General features: G+C 47.5%; 1 protein-coding gene across 3 annotated transcripts in view; it reads left to right on the top strand.

The window, feature by feature from the left end:
• Ubr3 (Ubr3 ubiquitin ligase) overlaps positions 1-27,362 on the top strand; it is a 177,469-nt gene that overhangs the window by 55,492 nt on the left and 94,615 nt on the right. For all 3 annotated transcript variants that reach the window (XM_055076000.2, XM_050187188.3, XM_055076002.2), the window contains exons 12-14: positions 5,481-5,614; positions 10,820-10,965; positions 25,978-26,144. In XM_055076000.2, coding sequence (XP_054931975.2) covers positions 5,481-5,614; positions 10,820-10,965; positions 25,978-26,144 — 447 coding nt within the window. The remainder of the gene's footprint in view (positions 1-5,480; positions 5,615-10,819; positions 10,966-25,977; positions 26,145-27,362) is intronic.

Below are 27,362 nucleotides of genomic sequence, written 5' to 3' on the forward strand. Positions count from 1 at the left end.
AGTTAAACCTCATTAATCCGACCCTTGTTATTTCTGAAAATTTGATAATTCAGACTCGTCCTCTGGTCCCAGCAGGCGGATGCATGATTTAATGCAATGAAACTCTTGTTAAGTTAGGCGTATTTGGCCGCACCTCGGTTAATTCGGACAACTCTCAGAACAAGGAGAGCGCGAAGCGCTGCAAATGTGCACCGCAAAAAAGCAAAAACGGTGTTAGCGTCCACCAAAACTTAGCAGTGGAATTCGCATTGCCGTAGTCATCAGTGGAAATCGTATGTGAATGACTGCAATGCCAGAACACGTCGTGCCTATTTGTGCCTTTAAGGGGTCTTTGGGACCGAAAATCGGCCCAAAATTCGAATTATCAATTATTATATTTCCACGTTCCTGATGCGTTTCCGCAGCTATCTCCTAAATTTGGTTACAAAATACTGTGCATTTGTTCCGTTATCGGGACCTAAAGGTGCGAGCCTGCAAGCGTCGCCCTTTAAATTGGGGACAAATCTCGCCTGATTTTCGTCGCGCATAACTCGATAGCTATGCGTTGTGCCAGTGCCATATTGGTATAATTCAAAAGCTCACGTTTCTGGCTTTTTTTTTATTTGTCAGTCGGCAACATTGCCTGCTCTGTGGTCGCGAAAAAATAACAGCATAAGAAATGCGCCGTGCATGCTACTTTTGGCCAGTTTGAGCATGTGATCAAGATACCAAGTAGTGATTGGCTCCAAGGACCATGAGCGCCCAAACGATGATAACAGCTGCCATTTTGTCATACTCTCGCGAGTGCGAACAGCTGCCATTTTGTCGTAGTCTCGTGAGTGCAGCGCTGGACATGCAGGAGGTCCGACAAAGTTTCGTTCCGTGATTCATTATGGGCGGAAGCGTGCAAGATGCAAGAGGCTTCCGAAAGCGACTCTGTCATTGCAGTCGGCACAGGATACCCGGCAGCTCGCCGCTGAAATACTGCCGCCTAACGTCGACGCCTCAACTGCTCTGCCGGATCACACATCTCCACACACCTGTGCTACTTGTGTAAGAATTAACACGGCTGTCATAACTGAAAAGGAAGTGGATAAGATAATAGTGCACGAGCAAGCTACCATTCGACAAGATTGCATCTACGCTGGCCACAGAGCAAAAGATTCAGCATTTTGTTAAAGATCGAACTGCTGATAGTGTGGTAGTGCAACAGCCTCGGTCGCGAAGCCTGCTGCTCTGTACGTTGTCGTCGAACTTGCAGCAGAGAACAGTCTTCTCTGCGTTTTCTCGTGTAGTACTTGTGGTGGTTCTGCATAGCTAGTGCGGAGCGATCAGGATTACGGTCCCGCTACTAAACTGACTGTGGTTTGCGAGATCTGCGGTGAAGTTGCACCAAGATGGAGCTCGTGGAAAATTGAGGGCCCTAAAACTTGTAATCCTCTTGAAGTGAATGTACTCGCAATGCGTGTTATGTTGTCGACTGGCAGTGCCCAAACGGCCATGAATGATACCTGGTGCCTACTGATGGCTTTTGGTGCCATTTTTTTCAAACTTTCTTTAAATATATCACTTGTAAAGTGTCTGTTGTTTTCTCAAAACCACAATTTTGGTGATGATTCCATATTGGAGGTGCATTATCTCTGCTTCTACTTGTGTTATCACTGTAATTCTTTTTTTTTCCAGAAAGGCAAAGCTGTTCAGAGTGCAAATTTACGAGATAAGGTTGCATTTATTAGAAAATTTATAAAAGATGTTTCTGTTTATAGCAGTGTTACGTCTCAACACCACAAAGGCGTTAATTGGACATTTGCCATGTGTCAAACCACCACCCCTCCTATCCAGACGTCAATGCAGCTTGGACGCCGACTGTTGAGGGGTCCCATGACAGATGCTCACCTGACCCTTACTTGGAACCCCAAGAAAAGGATGAAAAAGAGGGGGACAAGGACGACGAACTGGGTGTCACCGGTTGCTTTCTTGCCACAGATTCCATACCAGTCTCTTCAGAGGCGGAGTTACGGCGGGTTTTTGCGACCATGTGCGTGGTATCGCCACAAAGTTGAGGAGTGTGATTTTCTGCTGGTTCAGATTCCCTAGGTGACTCGCCTAGGGAAAACGACGGGATTAAAAGTGGAGACTTTTCTTGAGCGGGAGAGAGGGTCCTGATGTTAACTGAGACATTCAACTTGCTCCTGCATGGAGTGGTCTTCTGTACTGGAGCCGTGTACCTAAGCTAAATAGACCCGTTTTTCTTCATTTTCTGCAACCTGACGTAGCAGTCGACGGGCTTGATGGATTCCATGCCCTGAACGCCCCCCTAGCCACAATAGCAGTTAGATGGATTTCTCTCACTGAAGTTTGCAATGTTCTCTTTCAATACAAAATTGGTTTAGAACACCATTCTTGTTAATTTACATTCTTTGTTAGTTACACATCATTTAAATAGCTCACCTCCAAGCAAATTATGCAGTAAAGCTGAATTTCTTCAATTTCTGGAAATTTATTTACTCTGCAGGAAAACTGGATGTATATTTAAAATTGGTACATTGAAATACATAAACTCAGCAAGGTTTATAAAAATCGATCAAGAATTAAAAAAAGAAGTTTAAAAGCACAGGGTCCCTCCTTAAAGCATTTCTTCTTACATTTAATGCCGCACTTAGCACCGCGTTGGCCGTGTTCATTCACGACTGCTTCCATACATGATCACGTCGATAGCGGCCATAGTTCCATCCGTAGTGGTTGAGGCAAACAGTAGTTTCGCTTTGATTCGGTGTGCACATTAGCCGTGCGCCTTCATAACCGCAAGGTTTCCATGCATGATTGCACCGTCAGCGGCCGTGGTTTCGTGTTCGCAACGGTTGCGACAAACAGTAGTTACGTTTTTACTCAGTGTGAAGCTGTCGAGGATGAAGAGCACCGCCTACATCGTGATGGGCGGTGACCTGGCGACACTGGGGAAAAAATAATCGGGATAAGCGCCTCGGATGAAGTTGTGTGCCACGGCTGCGTTGTGAAGGAAGTAGCAAGGCCTTTGCTGCTGCGAGCGCTAATCCGTCTTGAGATCAGAATTGCAGCTTCCGCACTGCTTTTGTGCAAAATAGAAACAGGATTTGCTGATCCATTCAGTAAATAAAAGCGTGTTGACATAGTATGCATTTGTTTATTGTTTTCTTGATACCCTCGATAATTTGACATTCAGTATTTTCGGACATTTTTTTTTTCGGTCCCGTGAAGTCTGAATTAATGAGGTTTTACTGTACTAGAAACTGCAGTTTAAGAAAATGACCACAAGGGCACATTTTTGCAGGGGTGTGTAAATACCGAATAGTAGATGTGGAATGGAATGCCGCTGTGTAAAACCAAAGTTAGTCTTGTCACGGGTTGCTTGAAGCTAGAAAAAGAGACCGATGGGCATCTATGGATGGCGTCGGGAACAAGAGACTGCCTTATGGTGTGTCGCAAAGATGGCGGCCGGGAACAACTTTGTTGTCGTCCCGTGCACTTGTTTTCATTTGTAAGACAGCTTGCAGTTTTCTGAGTGTCACGCCACCGTTGCGAATCGATCTGCCCCAGTTCTGCGCCATTGTAACTTTAGTCACTGATGCCGTGAAGTAGCACCAATTAGGCCTAATGGCCTAGGCAGTGTGGCCGTGACGAAATTTGACTGCAGGCTAATTTGGTAACGGGCCAGAAGCCACCGCGGAATGCTTGCTGCTAATGTGTTTGTATGGGTGGCTTATCAGTAATCGGTCCAGAGATCACGCGTGCAGGTTAGATTGACGGCTGTTGAAGAGGCGTGAAGTTCGCCCTCACATATCCAACACGATCTGCGTGCCTACTGCAGGCTTTCGCACTTCTGAAAATGTGCATTGTTTTTGTTGCCGTTCCCTCTGTCCACATCACGTTTTCATTTTGATCAGTCCTGTTGAGTCGGACGCACCTTGTGCCGACAGAGGTGGGCCCGGCCGACGGGGCGCCATTCTACGAATTGCGGTGTTCTGGTGCTGTGTGTGCGATTCCCGCATTGAGCCAATGTCGAAGAGCCTCACAGTGTCTAAGTCAGCTACCGCATCAGCTGGAGCGGCCAGTTCGTGGCGTGCTTGGTGCTCCTTTTGCACCAAAAACGAAGTGAAATGCTTGCTTTGGTGGCATCGACCATGAGGGGCTCTGCAGCGCATGCTACATGTGGCATTACGCTGGTCTCTGTGTATTCAAGAAATCGAATAGTAGATATTCAATTCGCAAAACGAATTGTTCGAATGTTTGCTACTATTTGATTCAATTTGGTGATATTTGAATATTTGCACACCCCTAGTTTTTTGCGAAAGAAATTCTTCCCTCAAGTGGTAAAACATTAAGGCAAACTGCAACAAAATTTCGCTTTGACTAAATTGGTTATAAATGAGTAGTATATAGTTTGACGTAATAGTTTTGCGGAAACCTGCAAGGTGGAGAGAAGTAATTAATGAAGGGACATCAGACATCCACCCGTTCGTAGCAATTGCTACAAAGGAAACCCATACGGGTTCCTCGAAAGAAAAGCGTCAGGGTTGAAGAAAAATTCGTCCTGGTCCGGGACTCGAATTCGGGACCACCGCCTTTCCGGGGCAGCCGCTCTACCATCTGAGCTAACCAAGCGGCTAGCAGATGGCACTTCGGGCACTTCGCCCTGCCATCTGCTAGCCGCCTGGTTAGCTCAGATGGTAGAGCGGCTGCCCCGGAAAGGCGGTGGTCCCGGGTTCGAGTCCCGGACCAGGACGAATTTTTCTTCAACTCTGACGCTTTTCTTTCGAGGAACCCGTATGGGTTTCCTTTGCAGCAATTGCTACGAACGAGTGGATGTCTGATGTCCCTTCATTAATTAGTAGTATATACTACTCAAGCGATATTGGCAAATACTGAAGGACTGGTAACTGTTAAATTTCTTTGTGAATGTCCTTTAGTCCCTAAGAAAACGACACATGCACCTAGTAATTGGCAGATATAACGAAAATCCCAGACCATGACCTCCGAGATTTTTGGCATGCCATGTGAGCTGCCTAATCTCGAAGGTCATCCCAAGGAGCTGCGCCGCTTCTCAGTGTTTCGAGTTCTGTGTCATTTTGGGCAAGTGGTGAGGTGGTATTTATTCAATTTTTGGTGTGAAAAATGGTATTTTTTTCTAGCTTGATAAATTCACAAATATTTGAAACATACAATCTGCCATGGAGGTTACACTATCTATACTATATGAAATTAGACTTTTTATGGAGTCTTAATTTTATTGCAGTTGGCCTTTGGTTAATGTACCAGTCTTACCTTGCTTAGCATTTGCATTAAGTGTCCCTCAAACGTTTTTAATAAGCTCTTGACAGATTTACACGTAACGATGTGAGACATTGAGGTAAGTGGGGAGGGGGGTTGCTTATTCTTCTAACCTTTTGTGGCCTGTTTGCATGGAAAACTAGAAAGCAGGAAGCGGCTCATCTGATTATTTTACTTCCCCTCTATCCGATCAGGTTCCACGTGTGGGAATGGCTGTCGCTGTCGCCCAATCGGGCCAACTCCTTTCTGGAGCCGGACAAGGTGCTGCCCATGCTGGAGGCTGCGCTCACCTTTCTTGCCATGCTCTTCAGCGTCCGCACCAACCTGGGTGCGGGCACTCTCGCTGTTTCCTCCTTTCCCCCCTCTCTCACTGTATGTGGGGTGGCGTGGCATGTCCTCATGCTTTGAGGTTCAAGTAAGGCAGTGCTGGAACAGCTGCATGAAGTGCACCAAATTGCACTAATAGTGGCCCTTTGTGCCATCCTGCTCTAAAACAGAATTTTAGTAGAAAATTGTGCCAAGCCTGCACCAAATGAAGCTTAAAAATGAGAGCCCCCTTTCGTTGATGCTGCCTCAGTAGTGAAACAGGAACCAAAGCCTTCACCATCCTCATCATTGTAGAAGTCATTGCTGTATTTGTGCTTTTGTTACAGGTTTATCCCGTGAATGTTTCAATGTACTGTCGCTGTACTGTCTTTTTGTTTATGCCACTCGTGCTACAGTTCGGTATTCCTCGTACTAGAATGGGATGGAGCTCACTCAAGAAAGATGTCAGATAAAAAAAAAAGTATCAGATAAAGTCCGGTCACACATTGTTTACCATAGTTGTCGGCGTTCGACTTTAAAATAATATCTTTTACTACATCTTTCAACTGCTGACATTATAATTTGCTTATGAGTGGGCATCTTCTTTGGAACCCTACATGATTGTAAAAGTGGATTTCGTGATTGTAATTTAATCAACTTTCACACATTCGATGGCACAGTTGTGCTGGAGGAATTGTGCACATTAGAAAAAACTTGTGGACGTCTTCCCTGTAGCTTTGGTGTAGTCGCGGGTGTCCTAGAGCATGGTCACATGGTCTTGTTGATATGGTCTTGTTGTTCCACCAACTTTTGTTCCTGCTTGTTTGAAGTGTGCCGAATGTGCAGTGCCTGTTGCAAGTCTAAAGCATAGAAGCAGCTTTATTACGCTTCTATGCTTAGGCTCAAGGGAAAGCCATTTCATTAAATCTAACAAAACTGGTTGGGTAATTTTGAAAGAGCTATATGACGCTATATGAGCCAAACGATTTTGCAAGAGCTATATGAGGCTGCATTTCATTCTTTAGATGGATGTTCCTTACAGAAATTTTCAGCCGGCTGCAGGAAGCTACTGGGAACAAAAATAACACTGAAAATTTAGCTTTCAGGCCAAAGTGCTGCTGAATTGTAACTGCTGATGCCAGCTTCAGTGCGGTTATTTTGGAGCGTTCTTGAGGGTGGGTGCATATATAATGAACTACTGATATAACGACCACTTTTTGCAGAACTATCGAGTTTGTTACATAAATGAGTTCGATTGTGCTTGTTTTGCACTGTTGTGCTACTCTTGAACTTACTGTGAAACTGTCAAAAGCAGTTCTGCAGTTTCACTACCCTTGATATCATGCAATTACTGAATAAAGATCAGACTAAAACATTCTATAGAAAAATTTGAATCACTGTTTAACTATACTTCATTTCATACTTAGCAGGCAGTACTAAAGAGGCTAGAGCAACTTTTACACTTTTTGCATTCATAATCAATATACAGTAGAACCTTGTTCATACGCTCAGAAAAAAAAAAAATGAGAGAAAAAAACGTACTGGCTGGGAAAGCATGACCCAAAGCAACTAAAAAATTTGACAGACTCAACTGTAGTTGACATATACATACAGTGAAAGCTCGTTAATTCGACTTCCGTTAATTCGGAAAATCCGATAATTCGACCTTCGCGCCTGGTCCCTGCAATTATATATAGGAGTCTATGGGACGAAACTCTCGTTAATTCGGACGGATTCCAGCCCACCTCGGATAATTCGGACGATTTCGGGCAGCCACCGAGGCTCAAAAACGAAAATATGGCAAACGCGACACAAAAGTGATACCCAAACCAACGCTTCGTTGCCCAAACGCAGCATCGCCATTGACATCAAGTGGCTGAAACTTGGCCAATCCAATCCAATTGGCTGACTTGTGGCTGGATGGGTGCTTTTCCTTGTTTTTGCATGTGTCGGCGCTATGGACGGGGCCATTTTGTCGTTTTGTTGCTGTTGGTGCGCTACATCCTTGCATGCTGTTTTGCCGAGGACCGTTGGATTTAGCGCAGCTCAGTTATTGAACTTTATTGGTGCTTTTCTGTTGTGCGCCCGTGTCACTGCATTCTCCGCCGATGGCAACGCCGGCGAAGCGGCCGAAATACGAGGCGAAGGACTTGGCTACCAAGGTGGAAATTTTGCGGGCCCTGAAGGACGGACTCTCTCGACAAGAAGCCATGAAGAAGTACGACGTGAAAAGAAGTACCTTGAGCACGTATGCGAAAAATGAAGAACAGATTCTTCAGGCGTTCGAAAGCGAGAAGTTTCGAGCGTCACAAAAGCGTCTGCTAAACAGCAGCTCATCCAGAGTTGGAAGAGGCTTTGCTTCGGTGGGTGGTCGACTCGTGTAATGCAAATCTGCCATTGAGTGGACCCCTCATCATGGCGCAAGCCGAGAGGTTTGCACTGATGATGCAAATCGATGCATTCAAGGCATCGGAAGGGTGGTGTGCGCGCTTCAGAGAGCGACATGGCCTCGTTTTTAAGACTGTGTGCGGCGAAAGAGGCGCTGTCAACGAAGACGTTGCCAACAACTGGAAGAACGCTCAGCTGCTCGAGCACATCGCCGCCTACGATCCAAATGACATATTTAATGCTGATGAAACAGCACTTTTCTTTAAGGCTTTGCCAGACAAGACTGTGACCGTGAAAGGAGATCCGTGTATCGGTGGCAAAAGATCCAAGGAACGCGTCACCATTCTTTTAGCCGCCAACATGACAGGAACAGAGTGCTTGCCGCTTGTCGTCATTAGAAAGGCACATAAGCCACGATGCTTTAAGAAAATGCCTGCTCTTCCGGTGGAATACCGAGCGAATAAAAAGGCCTGGATGACGTCTGAAATTTTTCGTGGCTGGATGCAGAAGTTAGACCAACAGTTTTCCACGAAGAACCGCAAAGTGTTAATGGTGCTGGACAATTGTAGTGCGCATAACAGTGTCACCGAACTGGACAACATAGAAGTTGTTTTCTTGCCGCCGAACACAACATCGGCCCTCCAACCGATGGACCAAGGCATAATTCAGTATGTCAAGACCAAATACCGCAGGCGCGTGCTGGAACGGATGCTCCTGTGCTATGAAGTCAGCAAGCAGTACGACGTGAATCTTTTGAGCGCGGTCAACATTCTTGCCTACGTTTGGCACAACACGCCCGCGGACGTCGTCGCCAACTGTTTTAGACACAGTGGCTTCGTTGTGCGTGAGCCTGGCGATGATGCAGTGGCTGATGTGTCGCTAGATGACAATGGAGATGACTGCGAGGATTTTGGAGGAGTTCTGCCGGATGCGGTGACACTCGCTGATTACGTCGGTATTGATGACGGCGTTGTTACAGCCGGCTCGCTTACCGAAGAAGAAATTGTCAGGGACGTGCTGCACGGTGAAGATTCTGAGGAGGAAGAGGAGCCGCGAGAGGAGCAGCCTCGGCCCCCTCGCACTGTGAAGGAAGCCGCGGAGGCCCTCGCTGTGTTGGAAGAATTTTGTTGGGACACTCCAGACAGCATGCGAGCTTCTAAGCATGGAAGGACTTCGTAAAATAGTATCCGCGCGGGTTTCTGCTCGAAAGCAGATGAGCATCCTTGATTACTTTGCGCAGTAAAGGTTTGTTGATGAAAGTCGTGCATTTATTGTTTTTGTTGTCTGCTCTATAATTCGGACATTCGCTTAATTCGGACATAATTTGCGGTCCCTAGAAGTCCGAATCAACGCGCTTTTACTGTAATGCGAAGTGTTGTGCGAATCGTTGCGGCATGAGGCACCTACGCACATCGAGCTCGTGGGGCTTCGGCAGCCCAAGACGTTTTTTGTTATCTTCCAATATCACGTAGTGCTTTAAGATGGCAACGAGAAACCAAAACGAAATCCAGCTGGTGGGTAATGCTGAATGCCACCAGAGCGTAACGTGGCACTCATATCACACCGCCTGCCGCAGGGAATAATGTAGCGTTTGGGGTATTACCTGCTAAAGGCACGCAGTACCGCCCCACCTGCTGTAAAACAGATAGGTGAAGATGCTTATCGCAGTAGTGTTGGAGGTGATAGCTGTGAATTAAATGTGCGACGAACCGGGAGGTGATTCGCTGGTACTGTAATAACAAACTGAGTGCACACTGGCGTTCTCAGGCGAGATGGGCAGGCGAGTATTGCAGTGTAGCTGCCATGGCAGGCAGCTACTCGCCTCAATCCAAATGCCTTGGGCATTCTGATGCAAAAGCATCAAATGGCTGATGGAGCAATAAAGCCGCTGTGCAGCTCTTGTAGCAGCCTAAATTCCCATTGGCTGCTACAGATACAAACAAATTTATTCTGTGAAGGTAAAGTTGTCTGGTCCCAAATTTCCACTATGAATGTGCTCTAGTTTTCTTGTAATGCTGTTAAAGTTGCATCCGGCACTTCGTTATATCAGATACTCATTATAAACATACATGCTGATATGGGGAAAGAAAGTTTTGCAATTCTGATAGAAATGCAAGTTTGATGCCCTTGACGTACCAGCAAGTGATCTCCTGTGGATTATGATAACCTCTTGGTGGCTTGCCATGCCAACGTGTGGCAAATGAGCAACATTAATTACAAATGGGCATTTTGCACAGTCTGGGATGCAGCCAAGCCAAGTTGCTGGCCAAAACGTGCATGTGTGTCTAGAATGTGCAATTTTAATTGTTCTCACTGAGTAATTGAAATTTCTGCTGCTAGAACGCATATTTTGAGCTGTGAGCAAACAAGTATTAGTTCTGCTGTAACCGATGTGCAGTGGATCTTTCATATGGGCGTAGTCCTAACAGTAGAATACTGACTTAGGTAAAGCATGGGTAACCAAATTTTGATTTCCGTCATTATATCCCCGTTCGTTATGCCCAGGTTCGACTGTAAAAGCAGGAATAAGCAGTCTGATTCCATTGAATTGACTGCACAGCTAGCTTTGAGTGATTGCTGCTGGAAGGATTTCGCTGATTACTTAAGGCAAACAGCGCAAAAATGAGACAAAAGAATAAGAGAATGCATGACACCGCAGTGCCTGTGTTGTCCGTTTCCTTAATCTTATGTCCTATTTTTGCTCTTTTCGATGTATTATGTAGTCATGCCATCAAGCAGGGCTAAGAACCATTTCGTTGTTCATTTGCCGTGGCTGCTAAAGAGCATTTGAGGGCGTACAAGCCTTGCCCATCTCTCACCAGGCGTGTCCCTTTTGCAGGCATGAGCGAGGCTGAGGTGACGCGGCAGGAGATGGTGAGCCTGCTGTGCATGGGGGACCGTACGCACTCCCAGCTGATGGACCTGCTGCCTGAGAAGTGCGGCACCAGTGCCCACAGCCGGGACTTCGAGGCCTTCCTCGAGGAAGTAAGCCCTCCACGCTTGTGCACTGCCACAGTGCTGCTTCGGGATCGTTATAAAAAAAGCTAGCACCGCCATCTATGTGAGTTTCTCAAAGGTCACCTTGAAACCATGAAATTTCAGGCTTGGGAGGATTTGGTGTTGGTCAGTGGATGCTGCTGCATCGGCAATGGCAGGATTTCAATGGGAATCTGGTCTATTCTTTCTGTATAGGGACACTGGTGTAAGGATGTTACATAATATGCACCATACTTGTGTGAATGTAAGTAGCCCCTGCCCTCACATTTTTTGCCAGATGCCATATTTACACCATTCTAACATCAAACCGAATGTCACATGTGGCCAGCTTATATATATATAGCATACCTGCTACTTTTGCTATAAAAAAAGATTATGTGCAAAGTTCACCTTTACAGAAGGAAAGCTTTTTTAAAATGAGCTTCCAAAATGAAAGTAGCATGTCGTTGTTGCCATTTTCGCTTAATTGGCCAAGATACCAAGCATGCAGAGGCAGTAAGCTCGAGCAAACACTTTTAGAGATGCTTATAACGATCCCAGATGTAACAATTTATCAGTTATAAGGACTGCATTTCACTGCATTTATGGTTTTGTAACCCTGCCTATTGAAACTGCACCCAGATATAACGAAAATTTTCAACAGTGCCACACAGTTACAGCAAACAATTCAAGACCGGTCATGGTAAATGGAGGGCACACATCCAAAGCACAAAACCCCCTCCCCCCCCCTCCTCCCCTGCTCCATTCCAGCAGCAACGAAGATATGACCGCGGAGATGATCGAACCCAACGCACAAATTTCAGAAGCCGTGAGAAAAGCCACTTGCTGTCACCCTTGCTACGATAACTGTACTTTCAAGGCATGTCTCCAGCATGCTTCAGAGTGAGGCAGTATGGCTGCCTTGGCCTCCGAGATAGTATGGGTGCACGTGCTGGTGCCATCTTGGAGGTCATGACAGTGGCACCCTCATTTTTGCATAGTTCTCCATGTGGTAGCACATACATTACGCCTGTTTAGATAATTTAGACCAATCTGGACCAACGCAGCTCTAGTTGCTAGTTTATCATTGCTGCTGAGTCATGTGGCCTGAGTCAGCTTGAATGCAGTAGCAGGACACGCTGCTGTTACGCAAAGCTGCAAAGAGTCGGTGGTTATCGGGAGATTGCAGTTCATCACTTCTTCGTTAACATCATTGCTGGTAAACGTTCACAGTGGCATTCTACCACTCGTACCATACTTTTTCGACTGAAGTGACTCGGGAAACGGAACTTCACAGTGTTTCGCGCACAAGCGGCTGACGCTGCAGCTGTAACGGCAAGACCTTTGCAATATACCGGCAAGCCGCAGTAGTTTCCGCTTCCATCCAGCCAGAATGCTTCGCTATCGTATGTAGAATCCACTCATGTGCACTAATAGTAAAACATATAACAAGCTCTCGAACAAAAAATGGCAGCGGCTGTGCTCGTATTTTTAAAATGGCCGGGTGCTGACCAGCCGGGTGCTATTTTGAACAAGCTATGATGCCTCATTTTATTCTTTAGAGGATGTTTAAGTGCCGTCAGTGTCATTAATTTATGCGCATTTTGAAGGGAGTTTCCACATATAACTATCTACTGATACAACACCCACTTTTCACGGAACTATGGAGTTCACTATAAATGGGTTCAACGGTACTACAGTCAAACCTCGTTAATATGTAGTCGGCCGGGAACAATGTTTAGGCATGCAGTAAACAATGTACGAATTAACTGCCATTGCCAGTTTAGAAGCTACTTATCTGCCCGAAAAGAACTACGTCACAATGCTCTCAAATATACACACTTAGGCTTTATTTGTGGGTAAGCTGAAAAAATGGCGATCTTCACTTGTCGCTGTGGTGGCTTTTCCGTGACGTCTTCGAACTCTGTAAGGCTGCAAGCGAGTTTGTCCACGAGGCCCTGCATCTCTGCGAAAGCTCGCATGATGCTCAAAGCACGAGCTGCGTCAGGTAATGAAGGGCCGTCGTGCACTTCCACATCGTTGTTGTCGTCATCACTTTTGCTTGAAGATGGGCGAGGTGCGACGGCGGCAACAATGTTGCTATCCGAGAACACCGTGGATGTAACAATGGGGACTTCTCAATAACATAAACACGACACCCCGCAGCAAAGACGGTTGAACACTACACCATCATGACCGCAAACACACTGGCGGAATGAAGAAAAAATTTCATGCAGGAACTTCTCTGCGAGTTGTCTATGTACGTGCAAGCATTGTGCCAGTTGCTCATCCCCATGCAGCCTGGTGTGATTATTGGCTTTGTGAAACTTGATCCGGCCAGTACAAACAAATGACCGCGCTGCGGCAACACGAACTGGTGCGCATGGCGGTGCAAGGTGCACTGATGATGTTCTGATCATTATAAGCCGTTATCGCTCATTATCGCCTTATCCATCCGCGTTGAACCATTATGAATCGTGATCAAACATACACCGGCAGCACCTGCATATACAGTGCAGTCCACTTATAACGATACCACATGTAACGATATATCGGTTATAACGGTGAGTTGACTTCAGAATATCAAGTTATGCATTAGGGCTATGAGAAAAAAAACATATATAATGATATGTTATTCACTGCATATTGGATATAACAATTGAAATTGTGCTTTTTGGGCGGCGTTTTCCATGCAGGATAATAGATAAATTTGCTTTGCTAAGTTCCTCTTAACTGAGATGGGGTGAAAAGGTTGCTTATGCGAGTTCGTATCTGCCACCATTACTGCACAGCGTGTCCTGCCAGTGCGCCGATTGTGAAAGTCGCGGAGAGCATCACAAGTTGGCGCAGCATGCCGCAAGATGGCGCCAGCTGCTTCACGTCCGCGTCGCCAGCAAGCGTCCAGATAAAGAAAGAAAAAGAGAAGTGAATCATGCCAGCACTCTCTTTCTACAATCTTCCTTTCTCCCTCAGCAGAAGCAGTGGTAGGTGCCCCGACAAAGCGCAAAGCTGTGTCGCTTGAGACGAAGCTGCAAATTTTGCAAGACTCAAAGTACCAGCTTACGCAGTCGATGATATCGACGATTCTGAAAACCGTGAGCGCTACGTCCATGAACGCTAGAGCCAGTGACCATGCCGATGAACAGAAACGGCGGGATTTGTGCACCCGTCCGAAACCCCCATGTGTGAAACCAACACGGTGGCAGCCACTGACATTACTGAACTCTGGGAGCATGTTGCCACTGGCTATAAAATAGGTGGTGCTTCGATGGAGTAGTTTTTGAGTGCAGATAACGCTGCCTTGCTCTGCGAAGGATCTCCGACGGAGCGATCATTGTCACGACAGACGGCAGCGTTGTGCGACGCAGGTGATGACATTGACAGTGGCCCCTCCGACACCGACCCTAGTGTACACGCAAAGTGTACTGTCGTCGATAGAGTCGCTCATTGATTTCATGTATGCTAAATTATAGCCGCCAGTGTTCACGTAGCCGCTGCACGCGATGCACACTGCGGTTGTGAATCTGAAACTTCTGCGAAAGCAAGTGTAGATTTCTGACTATTTCCTCGTGCCTAATGCTTGACATGCTGTTTAGAGGTAATATTAAGTGTTTCATTTTTCACAGCCTTCTTTTGACAATGTCAATATTTTTTATAATAGGTGGAAAATTCGGTTTCGGAGCTACAAAGGTATGTTAGGTAGCTGTATTTTTTTTTCACTGCAATTCAGATACAGCGATGATCTTATAACGATCAAATTTTTGGTTCTTGATATCATTATAAGTTAGCTGCACTGTATGGCATGGCCACACGGACTGTATCTTGAAAATGATCTGCAATGCGGACAGAGAGGGCCGACTGCTAATAGCTCTGTGCACTGCGTTTCTGCTGCTGCACGGTAAAGAGAGACGCGCGAGCTCAAATCTTGAAAGCGATCTGCGGAAGGGGCAAGGTGTGGCTTGTGTGGAGAGCTTCATGACTGCTGTGTTCTCGCTGCCTCATTCGCATTGAAGTGACAGGCAGTGTGAAGGTACAGTCACTTGCTGGTGCGGGCTTTATCTTGAAAGCGGTCGTCTTATGTGACAGATGGACGGAGGGACATTCTTTTTTCTTGGGTAAGCATAGAAAGGCCTATGCATTTAAAAAAAAATGTGCTTCTTTGTGGTTACTACTTGGATTGGTTTGGGTTCGACGGCGGCAGTGAATTTGCACCTCTACTGGCAGCTTATTCGCGTTACCGGAAGCCAATCTTGAAGGCCATGCTTTTGCGTGCTGCAATCGGCAACAGCTGTATGAGCAGGAACAATGTCATGGTGGCTATGTTTTAACGTCACCATCGCTGGCGGCTGTCATCCGGATGTCGCAACTCGAGAATTGAATGTCTGCGCACATGATATTTTGCTGATTTCGTGCCTGTGCGTGTCGAACAAGAAAGAAAATAGTATGCTCTAAACGTTTGGTGGGCACTGAGTGACTACAGCTTAAGCGGTCAGCCAATACATTAGGTTCAATGGGGGCTGGGTGGTGGAATCTTCGTGACTATGTTTAAGCTGCAATAACACATTAAGTGGGTACGTATTAAAGAGGTTTGACTGTAGTATTAGTTTTACAAGATTTCACACGACTCTGCATTGAACTTTTCGAAGCATGCAGCCAAGAGTGTTCCTGGCACTGTGTTTCTCTAGATTTGCTTGGCTCAGCGCCAAAAACGCTAGCGGCCAATGCCAATGCATCTGCGCTGAGTCAGTCGAAATCTTGGCTAAGTGATAGTACATACCTCCGAAAGTGATTAACCAAAAGTAATGCTCCTGATCATAGTCAAGCACAAAATGAACCCACAGCAACCTTCATAAAAATGTGCTCTGTCGCCACCTTGTGATGGCGATGAGGCTACATCTAACCACTTTGACAGTAGGCTGTTGCCAGTGCAGCGAACATAGTTTTGGTTTCGTATCCAATTGTAACGCCCAGGCAGTTTTTGGACCCGTTTACTCTGACAAAGTGTGCGTCAGATTTGTGTAAATATGGTAACCCCTTGTAATGGCTCCAGTGGCTACGGCGTTGTGCTGCCGAACACAACGTTGCAGGTTCGACCCATGCAGCAGTGGTCACATTTCGATGCAGACAGAATGCACAACTGCTCGTGCGCTGTACTTTTGGTGGATGTTAACCCCTTCCATGCCATGCTTTTATCTCGCAGTCTAATAAAAACACGGTCGAATTTTTTTTATTGGGGAGTTTTTTACAAAAGTCATCGCAGACAAAGGTTGAAATGTTGTATTACGGTGAAGCTGTGTATAGATACCATCCGGTGGTGGCTGATATCGACCGTCTAAGCGTCACATCCACACAAAAAAAACTTAATCTCCAGTTTCTCACGAAGGCTCTGTAGCTCTCAATCTAATGTAGGTATCTTGGAAAAAGTCATACTGAAATTGGCCGCTAAGACAACTCTATCGTTACACTGAGTTTCATTTACTTGTCATAATCAGTTAGCTCAGAGTGAAGTTGTAAACGTTACAGAATTCCTGTCTGCTGTCAATACATGGCCGTCTACGGAGGAAGTATGGCTATAGAAAACGGCTGTAACTCTTGTTTTATTGACACTATCCCAAAACAAATTATATGACAATTAGCTGCTAAGATAACATTACACTTTCATCTACTTTTCTTAATTATGTAGTTCACAGTGAAGTTGTAAATATTATGGAATTCCTGTCTGCTGTCAATACATGGGCTTCTATGGGAGGGGAACGGACAGCCCCATGTTTGTCCGCTAGAATAAAACCCTAGTCCTTGCGCGTTTCATTAAGCTAATTAACTAATAAGTATGCTCAATTGTAAATTACAAACAAACATGTTTTGTTTCATGTACTCCTTTGACTGCGCTCCTGTCAATGCATATTGTTGCTTGCGTCAAGGCTCGGTTTAACGGCCACCTGTGTCCTATACACACTGTTGCCACCAGTGGCCGTTGTGTGTTGTGGTTACGTCAAGTCGCCTACATATATTGTCGCAGCCTAGTAGAAGACGGGAAAGCCGGCGTAGAGGACGTATGGAAGCACTTTATACGAGCAGTCGACGCAACGTCGTTGTCGTCTCTGTTTTTCCACTCGTGCGCTACTTCAGCATCGTTCTCATCGCCCGGCACATACCCGCGGCGACCATATAGGATGTGGCATTTGCCCCCACCTTGAAAAAAAAGAGGCATTGTCCCGATGCACCAACGTCCGAAGGCTGTGCACAAACGGTGCCAAGTTGAGGTCATGAGGAAATGTATGGCTTCATACGAAGCACATGCACAACCTCGGGCAGATGCCGCCGGCGTTTGGAGCAGTTATGGCTGTCGGGGACAACTTCATAATTAACATCGCTGATGCGGCGCAGAACTGTGTACGGGCCGAAGTATCTTCGCAGGAGCTTTTCAGACAGCCCCCGCCGACGAATCGGAGTCCAGACCCACACCTGGTCACCGACGTTGTACGTGACGGGTCTGTGTCGAAGATTGTAGTGTCGGGCATCGTATTCCTGTTGTTCTTTGATTCGCAAACGCGCAAGCTGCCTGGCTTCCTCTGCGTGTTGCGTGAACTCCTCGGCACCAGTCTCGGCGTCACCGCACTCGTGTGGCAGCATTGCGTCCAACATTGTTGTCACTTCGTGTCCGTAAACGAGGTTGAAAGGTGTCACGCGTGTTGTCTCTTGGCGAGCTGTGTTATACGCAAATGTAACATATGGTAAAATCTCGTCCCAGTTCTTGTGGTCGACGTCGATGTACATACTCATCATGTCGGCCAGAGTCTTATTCATACGTTCTGTCAGCCCATTGGTTTGGGGATGATAAGCCGTGGTCTTTCGGTGAGTGGTACCACGTAGTCGCAACACGGTATCCAGAAGCGCAGCCGTGAACGCAGATCCTCTGTCTGTTATGACCACTGCGGGAGCGCCATGCCTGAGGACGGCGGCTTCGACAAAAAATCACGCTGCTTCGGCTGCTGTTCCACGTTGGATAGCACCTGTTTCGGCGTATCGCGTAAGATAATCCGTGACGACAATTATCCATCTATTTTCGGCAGTAGACAGTGGAAACGGACCTAAAAGGTCCATGCCAATTTGTTCGAATGGCGCTTGCGGTATCTGAACAGGATGCAGCAGTCCAGCTGGCTTGCCGGGTAGGGCTTTGCGGCGCTGGCAATCCAGGCATGTCTGTGTGTAACGTTTCACGATCGACGCAAGTCTCGGCCAATAGTACTTTAGCCTAATTCTTGCCAATGTCCGAGTGTAGCCCAAGTGACCAGCGGTCGGCTCGTTGTGACAGGCACGTAGGACTTCATCGCGAAGAGATGCGGGAATGACGAGTAGGTAGCTGCTGCCACTAGGTGAAAAGTTCTTTTTATACAGAACGTCGTGGCGTAAGCAGAATGAAGGCAGCCCTCTGGCGAATAACCTCGGCACGCTGCCTGTTCTTCCCTCTAAGTAATCAAAAAGAGGAACCAGTTCTGCGTCCTCGCGTTGGTGGCGTGAAACGGCGACAGTATCTAGCACGCCTAGAAAAGCCGTGTCATCATCGTCGTGCACTGCAGTCTGAACAGGAGACCAAGAAAGGCAGTCGGCGTCGGTGTGTCGTTTCCCTGATTTGTAGACAACCCTGAAGTCGAACTCTAGGAGACGAAGACTCCAGCGCGCTAGCCGACCAGCTGGATCTTTTAAATTAGTCAGCCAGCAAAGTGCATGATGATCACTGACAACGGTGAAACACCGACCATACAAATATGGCCGAAACTTCAGGACGGCCCACACCAGTGCGAGACATTCTTTTTCTGTAGTGGAGTAGTTTGCCTCCATCCTTGATAGCGTCCTGCTGGCGTAAGCAATCACTTTTTCGGTGCCGTCCTGCCGCTGTACAAGCACTGCGCCGAGGCCGACATTACTAGCGTCGGTATGAAGAATCGTAGCAGCGTCGTCGTCAAAGTGTGCGAGCACGGGAGGCGTCTGCAGCCGTTGCCGTAGGTCGTGAAACGCCCGTTGCTGGTCGTCACCCCATACGAAGGGGACATCTTCTCTGGTTAGATTCGTTAATGGCCATGCGATGCGCGAAAAGTCCGCAATAAAGCGTCGGTAGTTAGGCGCAAAGGCCCAGAAAACTTCGCACGGCCTTTTTATCTGTTTGCGTTGGGAAAGTAGCAACGGCAGAGATTTTATCAGGGTCAGGTCGGACACCTTCACGACTGACAACGTGACCGAGAAACTGAAGTTCTTCAAAGCCAAAATGGTACTTTTCAGGTTTCAAAGTTAGACCAGCTGAGCGTATTGCTTCAAAGACTGTCTTTAGTCTCCGTAAGTGTTCCTCGAACGTGACGGAGAAAACAATCACGGCGTCGAGGTACACCAGACAGGTTTACCATTTGACGCCTGATAGTACCGTGTCCATTAGTCGCAGAAATGTTGCTGGCGCAGAACACAAACCAAAGGGGAGCACCTGAAATTCATAAAGTCCGTCGGGCGTCACAAAAGCGGTCTTCTCACGGTCTCTCTCATCAACTTCTATTTGCCAGTAGCCGCTTTTCAAGTCCATCGACGAAAAGTAACGTGCGTTTCGTAGCCTGCCCAGTGAATTGTCGATACGCGGCAGCGGATAAACGTCTTTCTTTGTGATCTGGTTGAGTTTTCGATAGTCCACGCAGAAGCGCAGGCTACCGTCCTTCTTTTTCACCAACACGACAGGCGATGCCCAAGGACTCTTAGATGGCCGAATAACCTCGTCCTCAAGCATCGTCTTCACTTGCGTTTGTATTGCTTCGCGCTCTTTCGGTGCCACACGATAAGGATTCTGCCGAATTGGTCTGGCGTCGGCTTCGGTAACAATACGGTGCTTAGTGAGCGGCGTCTGGCTGACTCGTGACATAGATGAAAAGCAGCTCTTAAACTCATCGATGAGCTCAAGAAGGCTGTTACGTTTGATGGGTGACAAGGTGGGACTAATATCAACCACAGGGGCAGGCATGGCCACGGTGGCCGTCGCGTACTCTACTGAGAGGCAGTCTTGTATTGAGGTAAATTCGTCGAAGTAAGCAACAGCCGTGCCTCTAACAATTTGTCGACGTTCCCTGGTAAAATTCGTCAGCAGGAGTTCAGCACGTCCGTCGTGTACGTTAATTACGGCGCTGGCGATGGAAACGCCTTGACTCAGTACCAGTGCGTCGATGTGTTCAGCGACACCAGTCCCGGTGTTCAAGTTGTCGCAGATAACAGGTACGAGGGAACAGCTTCGCGGCGGAAGCGTGACGTCGTCGTCGGCGATACGTAAGCGGGGTCGCTGGTGCTCCGCGGGGTTGACGTCGTCTGAGCTCGTAGAAAATGTGACGACGAGGTCACGGACATTAATCACTGCACCGTACTCTCTCAAGAAATCCATACCCAATATAAGTTCCTTGCAGCACTCAAAGAGAATGACGAGGGTGGCGACGAAGGTTTCACCGGCGATTACTATCCTGGCTGTGCATTTTCCGATCGGCGTCATCAACTGGCCGGCGGCAGTTCTGATGTTGGGCCCGGTCCACGGCGTCTTCACTTTTCTCAACCTGTCGGCCAGATTTTGACTTGTTATCGAAAAATGCGAACCAGTATCGGCGAGAGTGGCCACTTGGTGGCTGTCAATGAAAACGACAAGATCGGCGCTGACGGCATCGGTTACAGGGGGTGTGGTTGGAGACGTCAGAGTTTTAAAGTCGTCGGTCGTCGGTGATGGGGGCTCTTGGAAAGCTAGACGGTTTGCAACCTCACCCCCGGGGGTCGCTGCTTCTAGTTTCCCCGGCGCGGGCTAGGGGACCTGCCCCTAGAGGCGTCAGAAAAATCGCGACGGGTCGGTGGGGTATAACGAGCCGGAGAAGGGGAATGCGATCGAGGCATCGCTGAACCTTCCGGCTGAAAGTTTGTAGAATTTTTGTCGCAGGTACGTGCAGCATCAAGGACCGGTTAATTGCAGTTGGGAAACCTTGGATACCCGGCTGCGCGGTAGTGGCACGCGCGATAAACATGTCCTGCTTCGCCGCAATGAAAGCACAGCGGCCGGTGGTCAGCGGTGCGCCACAAATTGGTCTTTCGAAGCTGGTAGCCCACAGGGGATTCACCGTAAGACCGAGGCGCAGCGATCGGCTGGCGGCGATACGGCATAGCTGGCGGCGACTGTGACTGGCGAAAATATGGTGTCGGGGGTGGCGGTGCTGGCTGCGTCGTAGTGGTCGACGGTGTCAGCAGCATCGAAGTCGCGGGAGGTGGACGACAGACAGCTTCCACGTAGTTTAGTCATCGCGGCACCGCCTGCTGGTCGGGGGACGAAAAGGCCTGTCGAACTTCCTCCCGAACGATATCAGCGACGGAAGCCACCGCTGGTGCCATAGGAGAAATCCCGAGCTGCCGGATCTCCTCTCGCACAATCTCCCGGATGACTTCACGCTGAGACGTGCTGTAGCTCTCAGGTAGAACTGAAGCATTCACCGGCGAGTTCGCGCGATCATATTGGCGGTACCGTTGCTTTAGTGCCCGTTCTATAGCGGTAGCCTCCTTGGTGAATTCGACCACTGTCGTCGGTGGGTTCCTCACGAGTCCGGCAAACAGTTCCTCCTTCACTCCGCGCAAGCGATAGCGTAACTTCTTTTCTTCGGCCATCTCAGGGTCTGCTCTGCGGAAAAGGCGGGTCATATCTTCTGCATACATGGCTACGCTCTCGTTTGGTTTTTGAATACGGGATTCGAGTAGACGCTGCGCAGTGTCTCTTCTGTCGGTACTAGTAAACGTGTCTAGCAGCTGGGTGCGGAAGGCATCCCATGTGGTCAGACTTCTCTCCCGGTTCACAAACCACGTCCGCGCACTGTCTTGAAGCGCGAAATAGACATTAGACAGCTTTTGCTGAGAGCCCCAGTCATTATAACTGGCGACACGCTCAAATTGGTCCAGCCAATCTTGGACATCTTCAAAAGCGTCGCCATGGAGACATTCTGGTATCTTAGGATTCTGCAGCGTCACCTGCGATGTAGTTGCAGTAGCCATGGCGGAAGTAGGTAGACGCGTTCCAGCAGGGTCCTACAAAGGGTTGAACTCGGGCGTCAGGCCTAGCAGGCGGCGACTGTACCGGTGAACAGGAGTTTCGACGAACGAAGGTGATTCCGTTTTCGAGGTATGGCTCCGCGAAGGGGTGCCGAGCATGAGGCAATCCTACCCAGCACCTCCACCAGTGTCGCAGCCTAGTAGAAGACGGGAAAGCCGGCGTAGAGGACGTATGGAAGCACTTTATCAGAGCAGTCAACGCAACGTCGTTGTCGTCTGTTTTTCCACTCGCGCGCTACTTCAGCATCGTTCTCATCGCCCGGCACATACCCGCGGCGACCATATAGGATGTGGCAATATATAGATGTGTCGATTGAGGTAAAACATACCATAGCTTCACTGCTCGTCCTTCTTCACAAAGGGGAAGGGCTGATGAATTTTTTTTGAAATCTTAAACATTATATAAAAACTGAAGTTTAACAAATAACTGAAGTTTAAGAAAATAAATTTTGGTTGCAGATCCTTCATTCTTTAAAAGTGTCCTTAACCACCGCTCGGGCTAAGTGAAAAAACATAGTCCGCGGATCGCATTCGCTGCTGTGAACATCTCGGCCAAGTTTTTCAACATGCGCAGCACGTGGAGCTCGCAAGTGGAGCGTGAAGTTACCTTTCTCTCAAATGCTCTCTTTTCAACAGAAGCCGGCTCATCACTCTTTTCCAGATGCTTTATTTCGTAATATAGCAGATTCCCATACGCAGCTGCTATGGCCAACAGCTGACATCAATCAAGAAGGGTGCTTGGATCAGTGCGCTTCTTCCTACTATTACTGTGTATATTTATTGATGAAGTTTAGCAAACAAGCTGAAGTAAGCGAAAATCTGCTTTCGATTTTCGATAATGATTAAATACTTCCGGAAGAAGGCGATTATGATCTACTCACGCTAGACTTGTAAGGATTGGGGTCGGGCATGAAATAGATGGTAGCTGGCCCATGCTGTCGTCCAACTCATACACGCTGAGGACGTTGTTGAAGGGAGAGACTTGTTCTCATAGAGAACGAGGAATATGAGATTTACCGTATTTACTTGCATAATGATGACACCTTTTTGTAAAAAAATTTACGCAAATTCAGGGGTGTGATCATTGCGCCGGTTAAATGCCCTCCCCCCCCCCCCGCCCCCCCAAGAAATTTTTTTTTACATATCGCGTTTGCTGCGGGATGACAACAGGTCAATAAATAGGCAGCGCTGTACGTAGTGTGGGGCACCAAAACAAAAATGGAGGCCAGCGGAGCAAGCCGAACGCGCCGAACGCGATTTTTTTTCTTCCCGTGTGTACATTACGTGCATTGAAACAGTTTCTTCCGTATCAGTAAGGAATAATGTTGGTAATATCGGCAAGTTTGCGGCAATAACATAGTTATGTCCACTTTAAGGGGACAGAAACAGATGGGCAAGCTTAGCTGCCAGTGACACAGAAACACATGGCGAGAATCCTGTGGAAACTGCTGCATTTTTCCTCACTACTTTCCTAATACGGGTGGTAATAGGTAATACCTAGGGTGGGCGAATATCTTAGCTGTGTTACAAGCGTCGGCGTATGAATAGGGTACACTTCTAACATATCAGTGTAAACGTGGCTGCTGTCGTTGCCGCTCACGGTTTGTTGCGTGCCCACAAGTGCAGAGAAGAAGAATCGAAAGGCGCCTTTTTTGTCATCATTGTTGTTGACCACAACCATTATAAAGCCTACACATAATAAAGGCATGTTTGGTTGTAGCGTTCTTTTTTTGTCATGGAAGTGCGGAAAGTGATGAAAGGAATGAAATGGGGCATCTATTTAAGAATGTTTGGTGCGTGCAGACCACTTGCATTGTCTTGAAGAGTTGTTCGCGTAGCATTCGACAGATGGTAAGTGCCATCATTATTAGCTAGACTTGGCACACGACATATTGCTGCGGCAAGTTCGGGGTGCCATAATTACACGGGAAATAAAAAAAATTGAATTTTGACAACAAAATTTAGGGGTGTAATCACTGCGCGAGTGCGATCATCATGTGAGTAAATACGGTATTTACAGTATCTACATGAGAACATTACAGTTCATCAATCTAGCATGACTGGAAGAGAATGCACTGCACACTGAACAGCCGACAACGGCTGCCTAAATACACACTGTCCTCCCTAGATCCTTAGGTGAGGGAAAACGGTCGTTCAACCTTCGACCAAACGGAGTGTCCAAAGTCATCGTAGCCGAAGCGCCTTTGAGGGAGGTGGTTTACACACCAAAGTGAGAGGGTTTCTCGCAGACAGAGGTCTTGACCCGAGCAGGCACCTCTTGATCCCAGAGTTAACCCTGCAGTCAGTGGCTGCCGTGTCTGTCCATTGACTGTGACCTCTTCTGGTGCCTTTGAGACTGCACCGCAAAACATCTCCTTCCAGGAGTTCCCCCGCTCCAATCAAACCATGAAGGCGATGGCGACTCCACTAAGAATATTTGGTCCGCCGACCGAGTCTAGACATACCGGTGCCGTACGGCTGTTGACGTGGCGCATTGTCGTCTTTACAAAGCGACGAAGCCTTCAGGGGTGGGAAGGCTTTGGAGGTCGCTTCTCCAAAGATTGCCAGCCCCTGCAGGCCGATCGTAACAGACTGTGGCCACCTGCATAGGAATTAAACTTTGGCCACCCTGCTTATCGGTGTCGTAGCTGTTGGGTCCTGCGTATTTTGACTAGCTTTCAACAGTCAACTAGCCTCGAACCACGCAAAAATTAAGGCCAGACCACATGCATGCTTGCCAGTGCATACTCAATCCTGGTTGCTCCTGGTTAAATGCCTTGGCAGTCTTCATTTCGAATTGAGCTATTCACAGTGCTTCAAAATGCGCAAGTTGGATGTAGCTAATATTCGCCAGTCAAGGTGGGGAAGGACAAAGCCGGTCCTCACCACGTAGCACGCTCAGACTGGAGCATATGAGCATGAGCACACACTCCAGCCCTGTTGTCCACAAAGCAGATGCTGTGCATACGCACTATAGTTGCATGTAGCTGCAGTCTGCTTCGTAGCATAGATAGTGCGGCCACCAGGGCGTGTTGTGACAAGTTCACTCGCTTAGCACACTGTGGCACACCGAGGACAACCGTGTTTGGCTTACGTTTGACGCGTTGTAGATGCCAAAATCAGAAGTAGTGGCGCCTACATTAACATTCAAAATCAAACTTGAACTGCATGCCACAGTGACATTCAGTAGGCGGAGCGTTGTAGGAACACCCTGCTCCTCCGTAACCTTCACAGTGCAAGGCATTGAAGAAAGAGTGAAAGCACTGCAAAAGGAGTGTTTGATTGCCAATAACTCCGCTTCTGCTGAAGGCATTGAAGTACTTTTTTGCAGTCAAGTATTTCTGAAATAGTCTCTTTTAACTTAAAATGCACTTCTCCAGTTGGATAAGAAGTGGTTCAGGGCCCCTTTATTCAGTTGTTCCCAACCAGGCATATCTCTGCCGAATGTTTCCCTTTGCTTTGCTTTTTCATGAAGAAGCCAACGAAGGTCAACCTGCTGGTGGCACCATATTTAAAGACCCCAGTTGCCAACGTGTTTTATTTTCTCTGCCTGAATAAACTTGCTCCTGCTTGCGCTGCCCCACATATTGTGTTCTGCCATCTAAGAGAAGCACAACAAAGTACTGAGACAAAATGCTTTCATCCATGGTATTTCTAGAAACTGGAAAGTACCAATGATGAGCTCAGCCCATCAGTGGACAAACCCAGCTCAACCAAGGTGCTGAAGTGGTTAAAAAGGTCAAAACTAATCCAGAGCTTGACACTATGTCATCCCTCAGAACCCATTATGTAGTATTTTGGTACATTAAGCCTCACAATTTCATTTAAATTTGTTTCTAAATTGTGGCAAAATGGAGCACAGGATCTGTGTTACTGTGCTTCTGGTGACCGTTTGCCTACCCTGTGTTCTACACCCAGGTGGCACTATACAAGCAACCAAACTTCGAGGCCGGCGGCAACTTGCTACAGGGAATGTATGTGCCTCAAGGTTCAGTGTGGGAGCGAGAGTATGATCCCGTGCACGTCCAGCTGCGTGCAGTGCATCGCAAGGACTATCAAGCATCCATGGACCGATACATGCACTTGTGAGTGGTTCGTTGCTTTTACACTTGTTAAGTTTGGAGGTAGCACATAGCAATCATTGCCTACCAGCTCGATTTCGTTGCTGTTTCCCATCACTGTGCTAAAATGACAATGTGCAAATGCACGTTGTTGTTTTAGGACTGCGATGGGAAACAGCAATGGTAATTCTGACAGGATAATTCAGATGCTTTCGCGGCACTGCCAGGTACCCTATAGAGTCTATGTATAAGAACATCTGAAATTTCGGACGCAAAAAACCTTCGCCGGGTTGCTAGGGCCCCACAAGCTTGACGCCCATCCACGTCTTGTACCGCAACGATTCTCGCCGAGGGGGCACATCAAAACTTTCTACTAAGATGCATGCCCAAAGCAGCTGCTGACCCAGGCCGAATTCAAGGAGCGCAAACGTAAGCTTACTGAAGCCACAAAAACAATGCGCATCTTGGGCTGCACCAGATCGGCGTGCATCGGCATCTCGTATTGCAGCGTTTCACATTACATAGATGTCAACTACAGTTGATCCTGGTGAATTTTTTTGTGACTGGATCCTACGTTTTCCCAATTAGTATGTTTCTCTCGTGTTTTTTCCAAAAATGTATAAGAGAGTTTCTAGTGCATATAAAGATTAAACCAACAGAACCACCCACGACAGAAAACTTACATACGAACAATAAGCATGGTGAAATTCTAATAACTAGGAATGTGCAAATACTTGAATATTTGATTTGCAGGGTGTCTACCAACTGGGAAAACAGGAAATTCTCAGGGATCTTAAATAGTCCGGAAATACTCAGAAAACTCAGGGAAATTGTGCTTCTATCAGGGAAAATTAGCTGTCATTTTATTGAAAGCAAACGAAAGTCGCCCTAATGCTGCCTCGAGTAAAAGAGTGGAATCGTAACGAATTGTCTTTGATGCTGTGTCATCGGCTGGAGGAGTTGCCAGTGTACAGTCGGCGACATGTTTGGGACATGTCCGATAATGCAGACGCCTTTGCGGCATTGTATAAGAATGTCTGGAATTTTGGATGCAAGAACCCTTCGCCGTCCGATTGTCCGTACTTTTTGCCGCGACCGCAGGTCAGAAACGGCATTACCTCGCCCACCTCGAACTGGCACTCTCGCATTCAGATCCACTGGCAGCCGCAGCCACCACCGCGGCAACGTGAGGCCTAGCTGCTTCGATGTTCCCTATTAAGGTTCTTGCCGTTCGAAGGCGTG

This window comes from Dermacentor andersoni, chromosome 2 (assembly GCF_023375885.2).
Source record: "Dermacentor andersoni chromosome 2, qqDerAnde1_hic_scaffold, whole genome shotgun sequence".
Taxonomy (NCBI): Eukaryota; Metazoa; Arthropoda; class Arachnida; order Ixodida; family Ixodidae; genus Dermacentor; species Dermacentor andersoni.